The 18,954-nt window shown below is 44.3% G+C and overlaps 1 protein-coding gene and 1 long non-coding RNA gene across 6 annotated transcripts in view; one reads left to right on the top strand and one right to left on the bottom strand.

Annotated features, from left to right (window-relative positions):
* Positions 1-18,954, top strand: part of Nf2 (NF2, moesin-ezrin-radixin like (MERLIN) tumor suppressor) — an 83,354-nt gene that overhangs the window by 47,204 nt on the left and 17,196 nt on the right. For all 5 annotated transcript variants that reach the window (NM_013193.1, XM_087582363.1, XM_087582364.1 and 2 more), the window contains 7 exon segments: positions 1,514-1,648; positions 6,568-6,642; positions 7,748-7,861; positions 11,361-11,483; positions 12,806-13,023; positions 14,756-14,861; positions 17,628-17,755. In NM_013193.1, the coding sequence (NP_037325.1) occupies positions 1,514-1,648; positions 6,568-6,642; positions 7,748-7,861; positions 11,361-11,483; positions 12,806-13,023; positions 14,756-14,861; positions 17,628-17,755 (899 nt within the window).
* Positions 10,311-12,603, bottom strand: LOC148001433 (uncharacterized). Its single transcript, XR_015637533.1, has 2 exons — positions 12,286-12,603; positions 10,311-11,542 (listed from the first exon to the last, which is right to left on the bottom strand). It is a non-coding gene; the product is annotated as an uncharacterized LOC148001433 (long non-coding RNA).

Here is an 18,954-nt window from a genome sequence, read left to right as displayed (position 1 = left end):
ACTAAGCATCTCAGCAGTCCACAGCCAGCTCCTTACTAAGGAGTATTTCTACATTAACCAGATGAGCATTTACTCGTCTTTGTATGTTTTTTATGTTGAACAATAGACAAAGTTAAAGATACTTTGTGACTTTATGTTAGACTTCTTAAATTCTATCATTAATTAGGGAAGATAAATGATTAATACATTTTATTTAACTGATAGATCCTTGTACATATTAATGGAGTACGGTGTGATTAAAACAATTTCAGAGCTGTTAATTACACTACCATCTCTAGTCTCTAAAAGTGTCAGGGTCATAATGAGAGCAGAGGGTGGAATCCTTTCTATTTTTATTCAAACTAAATTATCAGAAGCATGAGGAAATACCTTATTTTCTGTAACAGGCTATAGCGATGTGAGAATACAAGCCTCACTCAGTCTGTCAGCACATCAGTTTTAAAAGCTTTGCAAACAGAACGCTCTTCCGGCTAGGTGGTAGCGCCTGATTTCAGGTGTTAGAAGGAGTAGAGAGATTTGTCTTCTAGTGCTCACCTCCCCCTCTAACACCTGCTGTTAGATTGGTACTTCTAGTCACAGCCCAAGCACCATCTCAGTTTGCAGATCTGCTCTCCTTCCCTGGAGTCTTTTCTCAATTTCCTTGTTGTCAGCAAGGGGTAGGGAGCTGCAGTGTCCTTGTGTGTGGGAGTAGTTCCAGCTCTCCCCGGCCTATGAGGACGGGGCAGTGACTCCACAGCTGGTCAGTAGCTTGTACACTGAGCCTTGACTGAAATAACTGTTGACCAGGACTGCTCTCAAAGGTGTAGCATTCATGTAGTTAACTGATGTTTTAAACAATTTAATTGAAGTGTAATTTTTATATAATTTATTTTTTAATTTCTTTCAGTGTTCAATTATCAAGCATTTGAAACATATGGGAAAATGAAGTTTTTAGTGAATGTCACATATACCTACCACCTAGCTACTGCAGTCAATACCACATTGGGGTATTAAATAGTAAAACTTCATGGAGCTGCATTTTAACCTACAATGAGACTGTTTAATTCCTAGACGTAAACATTTCTTCTAGAAACGCACCAGATCTCACGTGTGTACTGATGAAGATCAATCCAGGGTTCCATACACACCTGACCCTGTGATGTAAGACTACTACCATCTCCTGTAATGGGGAAACGCTCAAATGTGGATTTTGGCTCTCCCTTTGATAATCAGGTTACTTAACTAGTACTCACAACATTTAAATTACCATTTCTTTAGCCACCAAGCCAATGACAGGAGTCTGAGTCCACAGTAATACTTGCAGGGGACACACCAATCATAAAAATGGTATTGTTTTGCCTCTGCTTCCTCAAATCAAGAAGCTAGAAATCTCTTGGGGTTACAAGAGAGCCATGATTTCTGTTGGGACTTGTTGAAACTTGTCAAATATAACAGTGTGTGCCAGGTTCTTTAGAAAGTCGCGAAAAGTCCCCAGCTGGAACCTGACAAGAGCCACTCTTCATTGGCTCTGCAGAATAAAAAGGGCACAGAGTTGCTGCTTGGAGTGGATGCTCTGGGCCTTCACATCTACGACCCTGAGAACAGGCTGACCCCCAAGATCTCCTTCCCGTGGAATGAAATCCGAAACATCTCCTACAGCGACAAGGAGGTAGGACATGTCTGTTCTACAGGTGCCTGCAAAGGGTTTCTGTTTCTCCTCTTTACCAAAGCTTCCAAGCCAGGCCATCTCCTTGTTGGTGGAAGTCCTTTAATTCCCAGGCTTTAGAACTCTGGTTGTTGATTTTTAAAGTGCTTACAGGAAGTTTTGACATCCTTTTTTCTAAGAGCATGGCTAAACCCTACTATTGACTAACAAGAGAGTGAGCAGCTCAACCTGTCAGGGCTAAGCCCCAAAGAACAGAAAGAAGGAAAAAAGGAACATTTTCTGATTATTTGGCTTTCTGTTTCTTTGTATTTTAAGTGTGGTCTGTATTAAGCTCCCTGTGTACTGTGTTTGGTACATGTAGTGGAAAGCTGTGCATGTGTACCTGCATGTAAAAAAATTTTTTGTGGGGGGAAGAGGGGGCTGCTTTTTGTTTTGCTTTTTAACTGAGTTTCACTATGTAGTCCTGGCTAGACTTGGACTTGCTATATAGACCAGGCCAGCCTTCAACTCTGCTTCCTGAATGCTGGGATTAAAGGCATATACCACCATGCCAGGTTGATAGCTATATATTTATAAGGGGTGTGTTAGTCAAGATTCTCTAAAGAAACAACTGATGGGATGAATGTGCATATTAAAAGAGAATTAGACTGGCTTATAGCATGAAGTCCAAGTACTCCAACAATGGCCATCTCACACTGGCGAATGGAATGGAGAATCCAGGAGTGTCCAATCCACAAGGCTGGATCTCTCTTCAGTCTCGGTCTGTATTTAAGACCTGGAAGATTCCTGAAGAGCAGCTGTTTAGTTTGTGCTGTAAGCCCAATGAAGTTGGTTCTAACACTGTACGGAGTGAATGCTATAGCAACAGGGTAGATGAGCTTGCTACCAAGGGAGCCAAAGCAAACTCCTCCTTCTGTGTCCTCTTATGGGGCCGCTAGAAAATATGGCCAGATTTAGGCTTCATTATCTGATTAAGAAAACCCCTTGGGAGGGGTTGGGGATTTAGCTCAGCGGTAGAGCGCTTGCCTAGCGGTCCCCAGCTCCAAAAAAAAAAAAGTTGAAAAAAGAAAACCCCTTGGGGCTGGAGAGATGACTCAGTGGTTAACAGCACTGACTCCTCTTCCAGAGGTCCTGAGCTCAATTCCCATCAACCACTGAGTTGGGATCACAACCACCTGTAATGGGATCTGGTGCCATTAATGGGATCTTCTGGTGTGTCTGAGGACAGCAACAGTGTATTCATATACATAATTTATTTATATGAATGAAGATAACAGGCTGCCATATTTCTAAGGGTTACTTGAGAATAAAGTTTGAGGGACTTAAATAACATTAATTGGGTTAAAATATTTCTATGTAGTGCAAAATGGCCTATACTCCTACCTAGGCCTCCTAAATTCTGGGCTTACAGGTATGAACCACAGAGTTGATTCACATATTTCCATATAAGATGACTTTCTCCAAATGCAATAGTCCTGTTTTATGTATTAATTCTGTTTATGTTTACAAGATGGTGCTGGGGATCAAACCCAGAGCCTTGCTGCAAGGCAGTTATATTCCACTGAGCATCTCCCTGTCTTCCTACTCATTGATTTTTAAAGAAATGTGTTATTAATTACTACTACTACTACTACTATTACTACTACTACTACTATTACTACTATTATTTTGTTTTTAGAGACAGTGTTTCTCTGTGTAACAGCCCTGGCTGTCCAGGAAGCTCACTCTTTGACTATGCTGGCCTTGAACTCACAGAGACTCACCTGCCCTTGTTTCCTGAGTGCTAGGATTAAAGGCATGCGCCACCATGCCCAGCTTAAAGGAATTGTTGGACTTCATGCCAGGCAAAGATAGAGCAAACAGAGATGCAGAAAGTGAAGTATTAGCTCTCAAGGAAGTCTGGTTCAGAATGACTTGACTGCTCTAGTGCGTAAGTGCAGTGTGGGCTGTGAGATGGCCCAGCGAGTAAAGGTGCTTGAGACCCTCATGTTGGAAAAGAGGATGAAGTCCTACAGGTTGTACTCTGATCTTCACAGGTGGGCCGGGGAAGGTGCCTTCTCCTTCCATAAATAAATGAGTGAAGTGGAAGGGCTGGTAATGTGGTTGCTCTAGTTCTGTATGTGCTAGCCCTGGCTGTCTGATCAAGTCCTCAGAATTAACTTACTGTAAAGGCAGGGATACATTCAGTATCCATGTCACCAGAAAACAGATACACTGAGATCTTGTGTCTGATGAGGGAAGTGACGAGGACTGGGAGCTAAGGTGCCTGATGCCAGAGCTCCTGCTTATCAGAGTGGCCCAGAGTCTGGACCCTAAGAACGCAAGACACCAGGCAGGAGGCAGGCCTAGACAGTGAATAACAGGTATGGTTTATGTTGCCTGCTTTTGGTTTGGTTTGGTTTGGTTTGGTCCCCCCCTGACTCTCTTGACAGAGTTTTGCTGCATGACCTCTTGTCTCAGTTTTAAACGTTGGGGTTACAGGTGTGCATCATCACACCAAATTCAAAATGAACTGGCTTGTTTTACATTTATTTATTTACTTACTGGAGGAAGGGGTGTAGCATGTGCCAGGGTGGTTGTGTAGAGGTCAGGGGACAACTTGTTAGGAGTCTTTTTCTCTCCTTATATTATGTAGGTCACAGAGATGAAACTCAGTTTTGAAGGATTGGTGACACTCACCTTAACCAGCTGAGCCATTTGCCAGGCCAGTTGCATTTCTTAATCCTAGCATTCTGGCTGTGGTTTTTATAACTGGTTGTCCTGGGACGTGAGCCTTAGGTAGCTCTCCTCTTCAAGTTCTTAAATTGGAAACTCCACATGACTTAACATAGTGGGCGTGTCACAGTGGAACTGTTGCTTTACCCCTCAATTTCACAAAGGCTGTTCACTACACATCACATATATTTGCACATTAAATTTTCAAATATGTGTTTTTCAGAGAGCACAAGGATTAAGGTCCCCTGGTATGACCTGACACAACAAACTAATGTGCCCTCTCTAGGGGTAAGAGACCATCATGTTCCATCACATCAGTTCCTTATGTGGCAAGCAGACCCCAAGCTACCTTGGCATGCCATAATAGGAAATAGTTTTGGGAGTCTCTATGGCAGTCGTCCTGCTAAAACAGAAGTGTTGGTTCATTTTGATTCTTCTGTATGGTCTGGTGTGAAAAACAGAGCCTGGGGTTTCCCTACTACTTGTGTCTTCTTACTGACAGCTCTAGGGTTCTGTAGCAAGGCTAGAAATAAGCTTATGAAATTCATAAATAATACTCCATACCAGAGGAATACTATGACTAAATTAACTTGACCCAAACCCAAACTAAGGACTTTCTTTCTTTCTTTCTTTCTTTCTTTCTTTCTTTCTTTCTTTCTTTCTTTCTTTCTTTCTTTCTCTCTTTCTCTCTTTCTCTCTTTCTCTCTTTCTCTCTTTCTCTCTTTCTCTCTTTCTCTCTTTCTCTCTTTCTTTCTTTCTTTCTTTCTTTCTCTCTCTCTTTCTCTCTCTCTCTTTCTCTCTTTCTTTCTTTCTTTATTTATTTATCTTATTTATTTTTGGTCCTATGTGTGCTCATTTCTCGTTGGACAATATAAGCATGTAAAGAAATACCTTCCCTGTGAGTTTATTTGCTAAGCAACTCATTCTTTTTGTTTTGTTTTTCATTTTATATTTTGTGGTCCTTAGGATGGAAGCCACATACAGGCAAGAGCTGTACCTCTGGGTTAGTCTTTTTTTCCCTGCTTTGCTGGGGTGGCCATAAAATTCTTTCTTGGGAATGTGTCTGCACTTTTACAATGTTTGTAGCATATGCTAATTGTATAAAGTAATGGGTGTCATTATGACGTTTTCATATGTGCATATAAAGTACTTTGATCTAGATAGCTTGTTTCGTTTTGTTTTTGATGTGAGTCTTGCTATGTATTCCTGACTGACCTGGAAATCTATATAGAACAGTCTCGCTTTGAACTTGTGATCTTCCTCCCTATGCCTTCTACCAGTATGACAGGTATGTGTTACCATATCCAGCTTAGAGACACCTTCCAGGGACATCCCTGGAGTCGAGGATCATTCTGGTCTCCTCAGTGGTTGGAGTAGCAGTCGCTGAGTTTGTGTTTCAGTTTCCCTTGCTACATTGTCACTTGCTTTTCATCTTGATTTCAGAAACTACGCATTTCTCTTTTAGAGCAACCCCTTTTCTTCACACTATTCCTTCCCTTACATCTTTGACCACTGACCATGTTCAGAAATTACAGGAACTTGCTATATCGTGTCACATCCATTTTAAGCCCTCTGACTTTTTTTATTCTTCACCACCCATCAGCCTTCCTGTTTAAGCCTGCCGTATCATTGCAATTACTAAAAAGCTAATAAGGTTAACATCCCTGCTCCTTCCCTCTCACCGCCGCCGCCTCCTCCTCCCCCTCCCCCCCTTACTTTTCAGTGCTAGAGACTGAATTTATTTATTTGTCCTGTCTAGAATGCCCCTCCTTTGTATCTTTGCTATTCTGCCATATACTTCTAAGACCTGCCATTTGGACTAGGTGAGCTCCAAACCTATGAGATATTTGTGACATGTCCTACCAATGAGACACTAATATATGGTGTTCTCATACTAATATATTGAGTATATTGTTGGATTAAGCCCTACTGGACTGTGAGCTTTCTGAAGGCAGGGAGCTTTGCAGGGTGGCCTCCAGAGCAGGCCCATCCTGGGTTCTAACTGCAGGACTCCACTGACCTTTCCTCACAGCTGCCCAAGGTGGTCAGGTTATCAACTTCTGCAGCCCCAAACTTGGTACCCTGTGCTCCTCTAACTCATCCAGGCCTTATTCCTAGCACCAAGAAGCTAGGACCAGAGGCTGTGTGGTTGCTACTTTTGTGGATTTTTAGTTGGTGTCACAAGAAACTGTACTCTTTTCTTTCAGTTTACTATTAAACCACTGGATAAGAAAATTGATGTCTTTAAATTTAACTCTTCAAAGCTTCGTGTTAATAAGCTGGTAAGTTGAAACCCTGGTTTTCATGACAGAATTAACTTTTCTGAGAAATTGAGTGTGTGTGTGTGTGTGTGTGTGTGTGTGTGTGTGTGTGTGTGTGTAATTTTGCCCTTTTTTAAAAAGCCTCTCTACCAGGGATCTATCTGGCCCTAGTTTCTCTTGCTAAGAGATGTAAAACGATATTTGACCTAGTAAATACTTTTCTCTTTAGTTTAACCTACAGAGTTAACAAGTTAACTTTTTTTTTTTTTTTTTTTTTTTTTTTTTGGTGTGTGAGGGGGCGGGAATGGAGATAGACTCTATGCTTTCCTCGTGCTCAGAAACATTCTACCACTGAGGTATATCTCAGCCCTCCACTTGCCATATTGATTTGCATTTTATAATTTCTAATGAAGTTAAATCTATAATCTGTTGACTAAATCTAATTTCCTGTTTAAATTCTTGTCTCATGTCTTGGCCATTTTCCTCTTGGGTTGGTTGGTTGTTTTCTTTATTAATTATTATCATCTTTATTAATTATTATCACCTTTATTAATTATTATCATCTTTCCTTGTAAGGTTCATCTTCCTTCTATATGATGTCATAACAAGTAAATTTTACCTTTCCTGTCAACACTTTAAAAACCTCTGTCATTTGTTCCTCTGTATTTATTTTTTATTTGAAATCTTTCCTTTTTCAGATTAAAAAAACAAAACAAAACTCTATCTTCAAATCTTTCAAAGTTACCTTTGAAACTGGAATCAGCTTTTGACATGAGGGAGAAGGCCCAAATATTTCTTTCCGCATGAATAGCCTTTGACCCCACCCAACTTTTTGGTTGGTCTTTCTGTCCTCTTGATTTGCCTTGCCATACCTTGGCTTAGGAGACTGTGGTATGTATGTGGGTGACTAATGGTGGCTTCTCCCACTTGAGATCTTTACTCCTGGATTCCCTGAGGCACTTGTATATGTTTCCAGAGAGCACTGGAAGCGTCAGCAAGGCTTTTGTGTTTTATTCCACTTTTGGTCTTCCCCAGGTTTACAAAGCCAGGATGCTATGACATTGTGGGCTGGGAGGCAGCCAAGTAAATTTACATGCTTAATATGTTTTTATTTCCTTGGCCACAGATTCTTCAGCTGTGTATTGGGAACCATGACCTATTTATGAGGAGAAGGAAAGCTGACTCTTTAGAAGTTCAGCAGATGAAAGCCCAGGCCAGGGAAGAGAAGGCAAGAAAACAGGTGAGAAGGTCTTGGTTGTCTCACTTGGTTTGTGTATGTGTGTCTATGTGCTCTTGATTTGGAGACCACAGGTCAGCCTGGGGTATCATTTCTCAAGAGCCATCTACTTTGTCTTTTGAGGCAGTGTGTCTCAGTAGACCAGGGACTCAGTGATAAATTTAAGCCAGCAAGCCTAGGATTCTGTCCGTCTCTACCTCCCCAGTATGCTGCCATGCCTGGCCTTTTTCCTGGGTGCTAGGGATCAAACCCATGTTTGCCTAGCAAGAGCTTTCTTAACTGAGATTTCTTCCAGTCTGTAGTTAGTTTGTTTGTGTGGGACACATTCTTGCTATATAGTTCTGACTGGCCATGTACACTCTGGCATTTAGTCAGGCCTCAAACTCGAGACAGTTTTCTTGCCTCAGCCTCTAATTCAGGGATCACTGACATGTGCCATCATGCCCAGCTCAGGTATGACTTTAGGGCAAACACGGTGGCAAGCTTGGCGTTGTGCATTTGATACCTGAAGGCCCTCGAAAGATGGAACAAGAATTAACTCGACAGAATTGTCCCCTGACATCCACCCCTGTGCCATAGGACATGCGCCACACATGCTTTCTCATACACATGACAATAAAGCAATACCTTGCTTTAGGGGTTGGGGATTTAGCTCAGTGGTAGAGCGCTTGTCTAGCAAGCTCAAGGGCCTGGGTTCGGTCCCCAGCTCTGAAAAAAAGAAAAAAGAAAAAGAAAAAAAAAAAAAAAACCAAAACAAAACAAAAAAAAAAAACCTTGCTTTAATTGATATTGCTTTTGGTTGGTCTTGGCCTACAAGGTAAGGGATGGCTGTTGCCAGCTAGACTCTTTCTTTTCTTTTTTTCGGATCTGGGGACCGAACCCAGGGCCTTGCACTTGCTAGGCAAACGCTCTACCACTGAGCCAAATCCCCAACCCCGTTCCGGCTAGACTCTTATGGTTATAGATGTACCTGCTCTTATTACATTGCTAATGCCTGGATAGTGGGATGTCAGCTATAGAAACAAGCATGTGGGCTGTTAAGATGGCTCAGTGGGTAAAGGTTTGCTACCAAATCTGACAACCTGAGTTTAATACTCAGAGTGAGGTAGAAGGAGAAAACTGACTTCTACAAGTTGTCCTCTGACTGCCACATGCATACTTACATATACAAATAAATAAACATAATAAAAAGTTTAAGGGAAATTCATACTAAGTTCTAATTTTAACATATCTTAACATAATTTTAACATATCTTTTAAAAAAAAAACCAAGAACATTTCTGTACTTCAAGTGTGATCATAGACTGGGAGTCAGGCGTGGTTTTGTCTCTGTCTGTCTAGCTGTCTTTATTGTGGGTCTCCTCTGCCAGGTCAGTGCCCTTTCTAATTAGATGGTGATAGAATACAGGGCAGCATTTCAGTGTGTGCTGTGGAATGCTAATTAGGCTCTCAGCTGCAGTCTTCACTGCAGGTCAACCTGGGTACACGTGGCTGGCCCTCCGAAGGGGGTGCTGTAGCACCTATCCGCAGACTCTCAGGCCTTCTCTGCTCACTGACATCCACAGCTGAATTGAGCCTTCCTGCTGCGAATATCAATTGTGCTTGGGATGAACTGTTTGATAGAGTAGCTGCAGCTGCGCTTGGTCCCCCTCAGGACTTGAGTGCTCAGAGGTGTAATAATTAGTCTGTGTGGTATTCTCTGATTTGGGAGCCACAGAGAGGCTGGCTCCAAGCCCCAGGCTTTATAGAGAAATGCCCAATTTGAGCCAGTGAGCTGTGAGCTTGCCCTCTGTTTGTTGTCTGGGAGAGTAGGCCATCAGTTTGCTCTTTAGGGTGCTTTAAGAGTGATGGTGTAGGTTCTGTTGATCAAAAATGTGCTACTGAGCTACCATGGGGTGTAGTGATGACTTAAGAAGCATGCTCTTGGGGGCCCGAGAGAAGGCTCAAGGGTTAAGAGCACTGTCTGCACTTCTTTTTTTTTTTTTTTCTGGAGCTGGGGACAGAACCCAGGCAGGGCCTTGCACTTGCTAGGCAAGCGCTCTACAACTGAGCTAAATCCCCAGCCCCCTAGCTGCACTTCCAGAGGTCCTGAGTTCAATTCCCAACAACCACATGGTGGCTCACAACCATCTGTAATGAGATCTGATGCCCTCTTCTGGTGTGTCTGAAGACAGCTACAGTGTACTCATATATAATAAATAAATCTTAAAAGAAGATTGACTTGACTCTTAAGTAGAGAAAAGTTTAGAAATTAAACTCTAAAGGTATCAAGGGGAATGATGACCCCTGAACCCTAGCAGAGCATAGTGCAAATGCCACCTGACAGAACTTGGTGACCTTGCAGCTATATCTGTCATTTTGTATATGACTCAGTTTCCCTATCTGTCAAGTGAAGCTAGTGATGCCTCTTTCCAGAGGACAGATTGCACCCAGAAATCCTCTAAGTCATAACGTGCTTTAAAAACAGGAAGTCCTTTATTATTAGTGTTAAGGCTTCATGAAAAGTACAAGGCTGGGAACTGGGGACAGCCTGGTCCTTTTTTTTTTTTTCTTTCCCAAAAGGAGAATGGAAATTGTATTTTAGTGGAAATTGAAGAACAGGTTGCCAACCTGTTCACTGAGGTCAAGAGGAAAATCAAAGAACTTTATTGCTTGTCTGTTTTGCATTCTTTCAATTAAAATGTGCTGAGGGGCTTCATATTTAGAAAGGGCAACCTTGTAGAAGTAGAGTTTGGTGAGATTGAAGCACAAAGGAGTAATTAAACATGATTTAGTTATCTAAGGCAGAAAATAGTACATTGGTCACTTCTGGCTTCTGCTTTCTGAACTCAGTGTCCTGGAGTCACAGGGAACTGTGCTGTCTTTAGTCTTGGTCCTCTTATTAAGCTTGGCAAGTGGCCCAATTAACACTGTGATCCAGAAGGCTAGGGGTGGCAGTAGAGACATTGTACTGTTTCCCCGAGGATGGATCTGTGTTCCTGTCTGAGTTGCCTCTACATGGGGCTGTACAAGACTGTGCAAAGCCACTGCAGCTTCCTGCTGGGACATTCTGTGTGGGAACTGTCATTCTCTGTAAGCAGAGGGAGAAATGGTGGCATTGTGGACAAAATCGTGTGTGGGGACTAGAAAAGTCAAGGTGTGGCTCATCTGAAGAGAGGAGAGACCCTTCTGGGCCCTTGTTTTCCAGAGGAGGCACCTGTATGGAGAATAACTGACGCTCACGGGGCAAAGCTATACAAGGGTTCCCAGACAACAGAGCACTGCAAGGGCAGGTTATATCCTGTGCAAGAGTGCACTTTTCTCTACATATGGTGACTGAGTTTGGATTTTGTTATTTGTATTTCTACTGGAATTTATTTGTACAGCTTTAAATTCTGCAGTTAGTTTAGGACAGAGGGCAGCAGGCAACAAGAATGGCCTAAAGTGAACACAAGAAAGGTCCAAGGTAATGAAGAGAGAGGCTCCAGAAACTGGCCGTTCTCGACCTGTTCTTTTACCCCTAGATGGAGCGGCAGCGGCTGGCTCGAGAAAAGCAGATGCGGGAGGAGGCCGAGCGCACGAGAGATGAGTTAGAGAGGAGGCTCCTGCAGATGAAAGAGGAAGCAACGATGGCCAATGAAGCTCTGGTGATTTCCGAGGGTTAGGGCTCCTGGAGGCTACACGGGCACTTGTGGACGTAGGCCTCCTGTGGGTCATGAATTTATTTCAGTTTTTTTTTTTTTTTTTTTGTTCTTTTTTTCGGAGCTGGGGACTGAACCCAGGGCCTTGCGCTTCCTAGGCAAGCGCTCTACTACTGAGCTAAGTCCCCAACCCCTTATTTCAGTCTTTAGAACATCAATGCCTTCTCCCTTTAGAAAATTTAGGATCCGTTCATTTGTAGCCAAACTCTACTTTCGCAACTGAGTTACCGTTGAATCAGGGACCTTGGCCTTGGCCCTACCAACTCTCGGGGAATAACACCAACCATTATCTGGGAGTGGTCCTCTGCTTCAAGGATATAGAGTCCCTGTCTCTACTGCTAGCTGCCAGCAGCACCACTCCAACCTTAAACATGTCCTGGGGCTGGGATGTGGCTCAGGGGCAGAGCTCTTCTCTAGCATGCCCATGGCTCTCTGTTTTTATTTATTTTTATGTCTTCGTTTGGGGCCAGGGCTGAGTAGGAAGAGGCAGGTTTCCGATATCCCAGACTTGACTTTGAACTCATTATATAGCCAAGGATACGCTTGAACTCCTGATCCTCCCTGCCTCGTTTACAGTGATTGCATAAAAGGCACACCTGCCACGCCCAGCCTACCTTGATTCTCTAGCACTGCAAGAAAATAGTCTCCAGACATTTTCATGGCAGTGGGCATTACAGACCTGCTTTTGAGTCACTGACTTAGAGGGTCAGGACCGAGTTTTAAGTTGAATACTCCCTCACAAGCATACCTTTAGCTGCAGTGCATTCTATACACAAATGCTTTTTCCTTTCGGTGGGCCCTGCAGGGCCCTGCAGAATACTTGTCAGACAGACCCGGAGTGTCTTAGCGGGAATCGCAGGAAGGTTAAGACTGGCTCTTCGCTGCTTGAGAGAGTTCAAGAGCACTGGCTGCTCTTCCATCGGACCCAAGTTCAATTCCCAGCGTCCACCTGGCAGCTCATCACCTTCTGTAACTCCAGCCCCAGGAGATCCGATGGCCTCTTCTGGCTTCTAAAGTTACTGCATCTGCATGTACAGGTGCACAAACATTTATGCAGGCAAAATACCTATATACATAAAAATAAAAGTTAGAATGCTAAAAATAAATAGAAAGACCATACTTAGGTTTTACATGGGTGCTGGGGATTTAAAACCAGGTTTTGTTGCCTGTGCAAGGAGGCCAGAGAAGCAAGTGTAGTGTCTGAGACTGCTCTCCCCACATGCAGCTAGGCACTGAGCCTATGCTGTCTGAAACACTTGCCTTCTCAGATGCGGTCTGAGGAAACAGCTGACCTGTTGGCTGAAAAGGCTCAGATCACAGAAGAGGAGGCCAAGCTTCTGGCTCAAAAGGCTGCAGAGGCTGAGCAAGAGATGCAGCGAATCAAGGCCACAGCCATTCGGACAGAGGAGGAGAAGCGCCTGATGGAGCAGAAGGTGCTGGAGGCTGAAGTGCTGGCGTTGAAGATGGCTGAGGAGTCAGAGAGGAGGTGAATGGTTGGTTGTCATGGGCACTGGGACTTGGTAAAGGGTTGTTTACCTGGTTTTGACCCTACGGGAGCTGGTTGTAGCATCTTCAAACTTGTCTGTTGTGGAACAGGACTATAAGACATCTTCCTTGACAGGCTGGTGGGATTGGAGCTGGGGGGTGTGGGGCATAGAATATAGGTTTCCAGAGAATCTCTGTGTCGTGCCTCCACAGCACACAGCTGTCCTTCTAATAGTGACGTTTGTGTGGAACATGTTTAAGCCCATTCATAGACTGCTTTGACCAAGTTGCTGCTTCAGAGAGGAAGAGGCTCTTCAACATTAACAAACAGTGTGTGATGGTCAGGTAAGGCCTGGAGAGACAGCTCAGAGGTTAAGAGCACTGGCCATGTAATTCCAGTTCCAGGGGATGTAACCTCCTCTCCGGCCTCCATGGGCACCAGGTATGCTCATGGAACACATGCAGGCAGATACCTTTATACATATTAAAATAATTTTTTAAGGGGAGGATGAGGGCAGGGAGATGGCCTACTCAGCAAAGTGCCTGCTGCACAAGTATGAAGACCTGGATTTTTATCCCCAGCACCCACATAAACCTGAGCCTCAACACAAGAGTTGAGAGTGAAGCCTCACTAGCCAGCGTGTCTAATTGAATTAATGAGCACATGCTTAGTGAGAGACCTCCACTAAGGTGGGGACCAGTAGAGGATTATAACAGGCACACAAGCACACCCACCCGCCTACCCTTGGTTTTTTTCTCTTTTGATATAGATCAGTGGGGCAACTATTTACTTCAAAGGGAAACTAAGTACCCATTTCCCAGTGGTTTTTTAGGCAGTTAGGAGAGCAGGGAAGCTGTGTTTTTTGACCAGGTTGCTGCAGCTTGTAGCCAGGTTGAAGGGTAGAACTGTTGTCTGTACTCTTTAGACTATTCTAGGCTCTGAATTGTTCTAGTCCTGCAGCCTTCCGATAAACACTGGCATATTCCCCACGGCATCTGGCTCTGTTGATTTAGAGCCCTTGAATTTGGCTCTTAACTAGGAAAGTACATTCACTACACTTTTTCTCACCACTGTCTGCATGTCACTCTGAGAATATGGTTCCTTGATGCCTGCCCACTCCAGGCCCCTTTCTGTGTATGGGTCTATTTCTAGGGCTAGACCTCTGGGCAAGCTTTCTGTGCTACTCCTAACCTGTAGAGCAGGGCTTGTGATACTCTTCTTTGCCCAGCCAGACCTCTGGGTCCTACCCACTCCTCCTCTTCTCCATCTGTTTTGTTGTTGTTGTTTTGAGACAGTGTTACTTTATAGCCCTGGCTGGCCTGGACTCAGTCTGCCCTCAAACTCAGAGATCTGCCTGCCTCTACCTTCTAGTGCTGGAGTGAAAGGCATTGGATACCACACTTGTTATTTTTGTTATTTTGAGATTGCCATCTGCCTGTGTTGCCCGGCTGACCTCTGATTCCTTGGCACAGACACAAACTATTACACGTTTCTGGCTTGCAGAACTGCCACTTTGGTTGTTTCCCACCAGTGACCCCACGTTTCAGTCTAGCTTTACCTTTAGGATAATCGGTTCTCAGGAATACTGTTCTTACTTTAGAAGTTCTGGCTTCCTGTATGTCCCTGTCACCATGTCCTGGTTTGCCTTTTTCAGTGCCATGTACAGGGTTAATCCAGGCCATCTCCCTGACCCCTTCTTTGGAGCTGACTTTTTTTTTTTCTTTCTTTGCAGGGCCAAGGAGGCTGATCAGTTAAAGCAAGACTTGCAGGAAGCCCGAGAAGCAGAGCGAAGAGCCAAGCAGAAGCTCTTAGAAATCGCCACCAAGCCCACATATCCAGTGAGCCTGGGCTCAGTCTGGCAGCTTTTGGCTGATTTAGTCTGGCAACTTTCCTAAACCTCCAATCCAACCCTTTAGTTTACCTCACATTGCCTTCTGGGCAACAAAGCAAGTTCAGGGCATGGATAGGACCTTCTTGGTCTGCCATTTAGCCTTAGGCTGACCAGTCAATTACCTCTCTTGGTACTTAGATAACAGATCATAGGGCCCTTTTCAACTTTCGAGTGTTTATGACTCTGCTATAGTCTACCCTCAAGAGAATTTGCTGTCTAGCTCCCTACTGCCTAGCTAAGTGTAATCTTCAGTTGTTGGTATATACTATATGTTACAGTGTAGTTCTGTGAAGGGACTGAGTATACACCTCAGACCTCAGAGTGAACTACTGTTGTGCCAGAACCAGCTGTCAACCTCCAATTTGGGACAGGTAGGATGACATGTACTAAGTGCAGTCACAAGACAAGTAGACCTTGCTCCCTTCTTTTCTTCTGTACATTCTACTCTGCAAAGTTTTCACTCACTTTTCTTCTATTTATATAATATCATCAACCGGAAATCTCTATCCTGACAGATATGCACAGGTGCCCAGACAGCCCAGCCTTGGAGGCAGAAAAGCTTGGCATGACTGACTTCTGCAGAGGAGCAGGGAAGAGAGGATGGAATATTCTAGGCAAGGATATAGTATATTTACACCACAGACTCATAACTCATTCACACATATGTTACACGCATACTGCATGGTTGTATACATGACAACACACTGTACATTGGTACACATGGTACATTCACAAATGGCACAGGTGCATTTAGGACGCAGAGACCTAAGAGCCCAGGGTTTGAGTTAGAGTTTGCCATTGCCACGTGTCCTTGTTATCTATCCCTGGGTAACAGATAACCCCAAACACCATTATTTGTCTCTTGGGCATGATGTGTTAATCAGGCTCATGTCTTCCCTCATGATCTCTCAGATGGTCAGTCAGGCGGCAGCTGAAGCTGTGGCAGTCTGAGCACTCACTCACCTGGGCTGTGCACCCGAAATACATGTGTCTAAAACAGACAGCTGTCAGAGCAAACATCACAAACCCCCTTCATTTTGCACTCTTCCTTAGCAATGTGCTGCAGGGGAGGATACACCAGTTGCTTCCTCAGATCACATTCCGTGGGTGGATTGTAACTCGGCTAGCCAGTCCCTATAGATGCACTGAACATCCCTGAACACATAGTTTTGCACACTATGTGACAGTTTTCATAGAATCAGTTCTCATAGGACTGTGAGGTCGGATAGTTGTGACACCTGCCAAGGAGGGTGTGCCAGTTTCTGCTCTCATTAAAAGGGTAACAGCTAGTGTTCTTCCTTTCTGGGAATTTTTCTGAAGTATAAGGTAAATAGACCTGCCTCAATTCTAACTGTCCAACTTGATGAAGTGTCGCAGACCAGACTCATTTACCCAGCATTCAGCCCTGAAAACAGTGTGTGTAGGACCTAGATACCCTGCTCAGGGCACACTTGACACACTCCATATATCCTACCTTAGACCTCACTGCCATAAATAAAAGTTGAGAGGCTCTGTTCCTTTCCAAACACTGTCCCAGACTCGGTAAAAGATCCAAGGATGAAAAAGACAGTCTGCCCACAAGAGGTTCACAGACATAGAAAGAAAACAGGCATAACCATGAGGGCCCTCTGCGGTGACAGAGGAAAGGGCTGTGCAGCACTGTGCACATCATGCTGAAGAACTGCCAAGGGTAGAGGGTGGGGGATCTCAGGGGCTTTGGTAAGAGACTGGAAGAGTTGAGAACTTTGAAAGGGGAATGGAAGTTTGCTGGGAGTTACGTCCTGTACCTGCAGTCCTAGCACTCAGAAAGCTATCACCAGTTTGAGACCAGCTTGGGCCATGTGGTGAGATCCCATCTCACAAACGAGAAGAAACAGAGAGGCTAGGGCTGGGGATATAGCTTAGTGGTGGAGTGTTTACCTAACATGCACACTCCTAGTTTTCTACAGAAAACCAGGGAAGGAGGAAGAGAAAGGAGAGCGGCAGGAAGGCAAAGAAAGGTCATGTGCTAAGTATGTGGGATAATGAGCAGTACTTTGTCTGACTTAACAGGACAAATAATGAGGGCACTAGAGAGGCAGATGGGGGCTGTAGGTTAGGTGACCTTTTGTTCTGGGCGAGAGGGTCCTGAAAACAAGTCAGCTGATTTCACCTTTCAAGCACTGTTCTGAATCTAAGCCTCTACCATACTAGCAAAGCCTTTCTGGTCCAAAGCCAGTCTCTTACCAGCCGTCCCACAGGGGCACTTCAGATGCCCAGTGCTTTTTCTTGGACCCCTCTCCCTGCCTACCATCATGCCTCTTGTCTGGCACCCTTCTCCTGTGGCTCGTTCACTGATCTGCAGGAAGCAGGACCCTAGCAGATCCCTCTCACTCCTCAGCCTCTGGTGCTCCTCTGGCTCATGTTCACTTTATTAAACTGTGAGGGTTTGCAAACACATCTGCTTCCTGAACAAGACTTGATCTGCTTATAGCCAGGAAGCCTGTCTTCTCTGTCTCCAACTCCTACCCAGTGCCTAAATGAGTTTCCTAAATGAAAAGCTGAGGGAAAGTCTGTGTTTGATTCAAGGAACCATAGAAATGATGAGATTTGAGGAGAGAAGGGTGACTTGTCTGATTGCGGTTGCTTTGGGACCACTTAGCTGGCAGAGTTGACTGTAGAGGGCTCTGTCTATGTAATTTAAACACCCTAACAGGAGCTTTCTCACTGACAGCCCATGAACCCAATCCCAGCACCACTGCCTCCTGACATACCGAGCTTCGACATTATTGGTGACAGCTTGTCATTCGACTTCAAGGACACGGACATGAAGCGACTTTCCATGGAGATAGAGAAAGAGAAGTATGTACCCTCTGTGCCTGCTTGGGGCTGTCATGGTTGTGAGTGAGACACAGTCATTACCCCTGCAAAGGTGTGCTCTGTTGTTACCCTCTGGAGAACAAATTAGCTAATTAAAAATTAAAGGCAACAGATCAAGGCAACAGTCAGGGTCCCGGGATAAAACTAACACTTGATTAAGATGGTGGCCTAGAATTTATAATGTTTCAAGCCTTGACTGAAAAGTAAGACTGGGTTGTAAAAAGTCCCGAGTTAGACTGTTGTTCGCACAGTACCAAACTACAGTTTTCTTCTGGTCACGTTCTTTCTTCACCAATGGTTCTAGAACAGTGGTAAAGAGAAAAAACTCCTAGGCTGAGCAAAGCGAGGGGCCAGGGGAGACCAGTTATCCTATGCCGCTTCTGTCAAGTCCCTCCCTTCCCTTTTTGGTCAGCAGAAGTGCAGTAGAGATGGAGGGAGGAGCCTGTTGTAGACAGAACTTAAGTAAGATCACGCTGGTTTCTTGAGCCAGAAGTAAACTGGTTAATAGTGTACAGCTGGCAGAGATCATGTGACACTATGGATCGACACCTGTGTCAACGCTTTTTAGTGTTTGCCTCACTCCCACTAATTAATTAACAAGCATCCCACCGGTGTCAAAGGCAGGTATTAGGGACTGGGTATGTAGCTTAGTTCATAGAGTGCTTGTCTGACATACACAAAGCCCTGGGTTCAGTCTCTAACAGGCGTGAGTCAGGTGTGGCAGAATGCACCAGTAATCCCAGTACTCAGGAAGTAGAGGTAGGAGCATCAGAATTTCAAGGTTATCTTTAGCTACATAGCAGATAAGTCTGACCAGGACTGCAGGGAGGCGAAATCTCCCAAAACATTAGTGTTCAGTTATGTGAAAGAGACTAGACACAGTTTGAGTTCACTCAGCATCACATAGCTAAGGAGAAACAGAGCAAGGACTGAAACCCCTTACTCACCGTGGTACTCAGAGTAGCTCTGAGGCCAGCGTGAGCCATTCTGAAGCAGACTAACCTCCTTTGATCCTTCACACTAAGAGAACAGCTAAGAGGTGGTCCAGAGCTATTGCTGAGTGTCCGTCTGAGTTCCTCTCTCCTTGTCCAGATGTACATGTTCATGTGCTTGTGATCAGTGTAGGGCCACATCCTGTTCTGGGTCCTGGTTTTTTATAGTTTGTATTTTCTTACTATCTT

Source organism: Rattus norvegicus, chromosome 14 (assembly GCF_021556685.1).
Source record: "Rattus norvegicus strain SHRSP/BbbUtx chromosome 14, alternate assembly SHRSP_T2T, whole genome shotgun sequence".
Taxonomy (NCBI): domain Eukaryota; kingdom Metazoa; phylum Chordata; class Mammalia; order Rodentia; family Muridae; genus Rattus; species Rattus norvegicus.
Note: the sequence above shows the minus strand (reverse complement) of the source record. Positions and strands in the feature narration are given on the sequence as shown.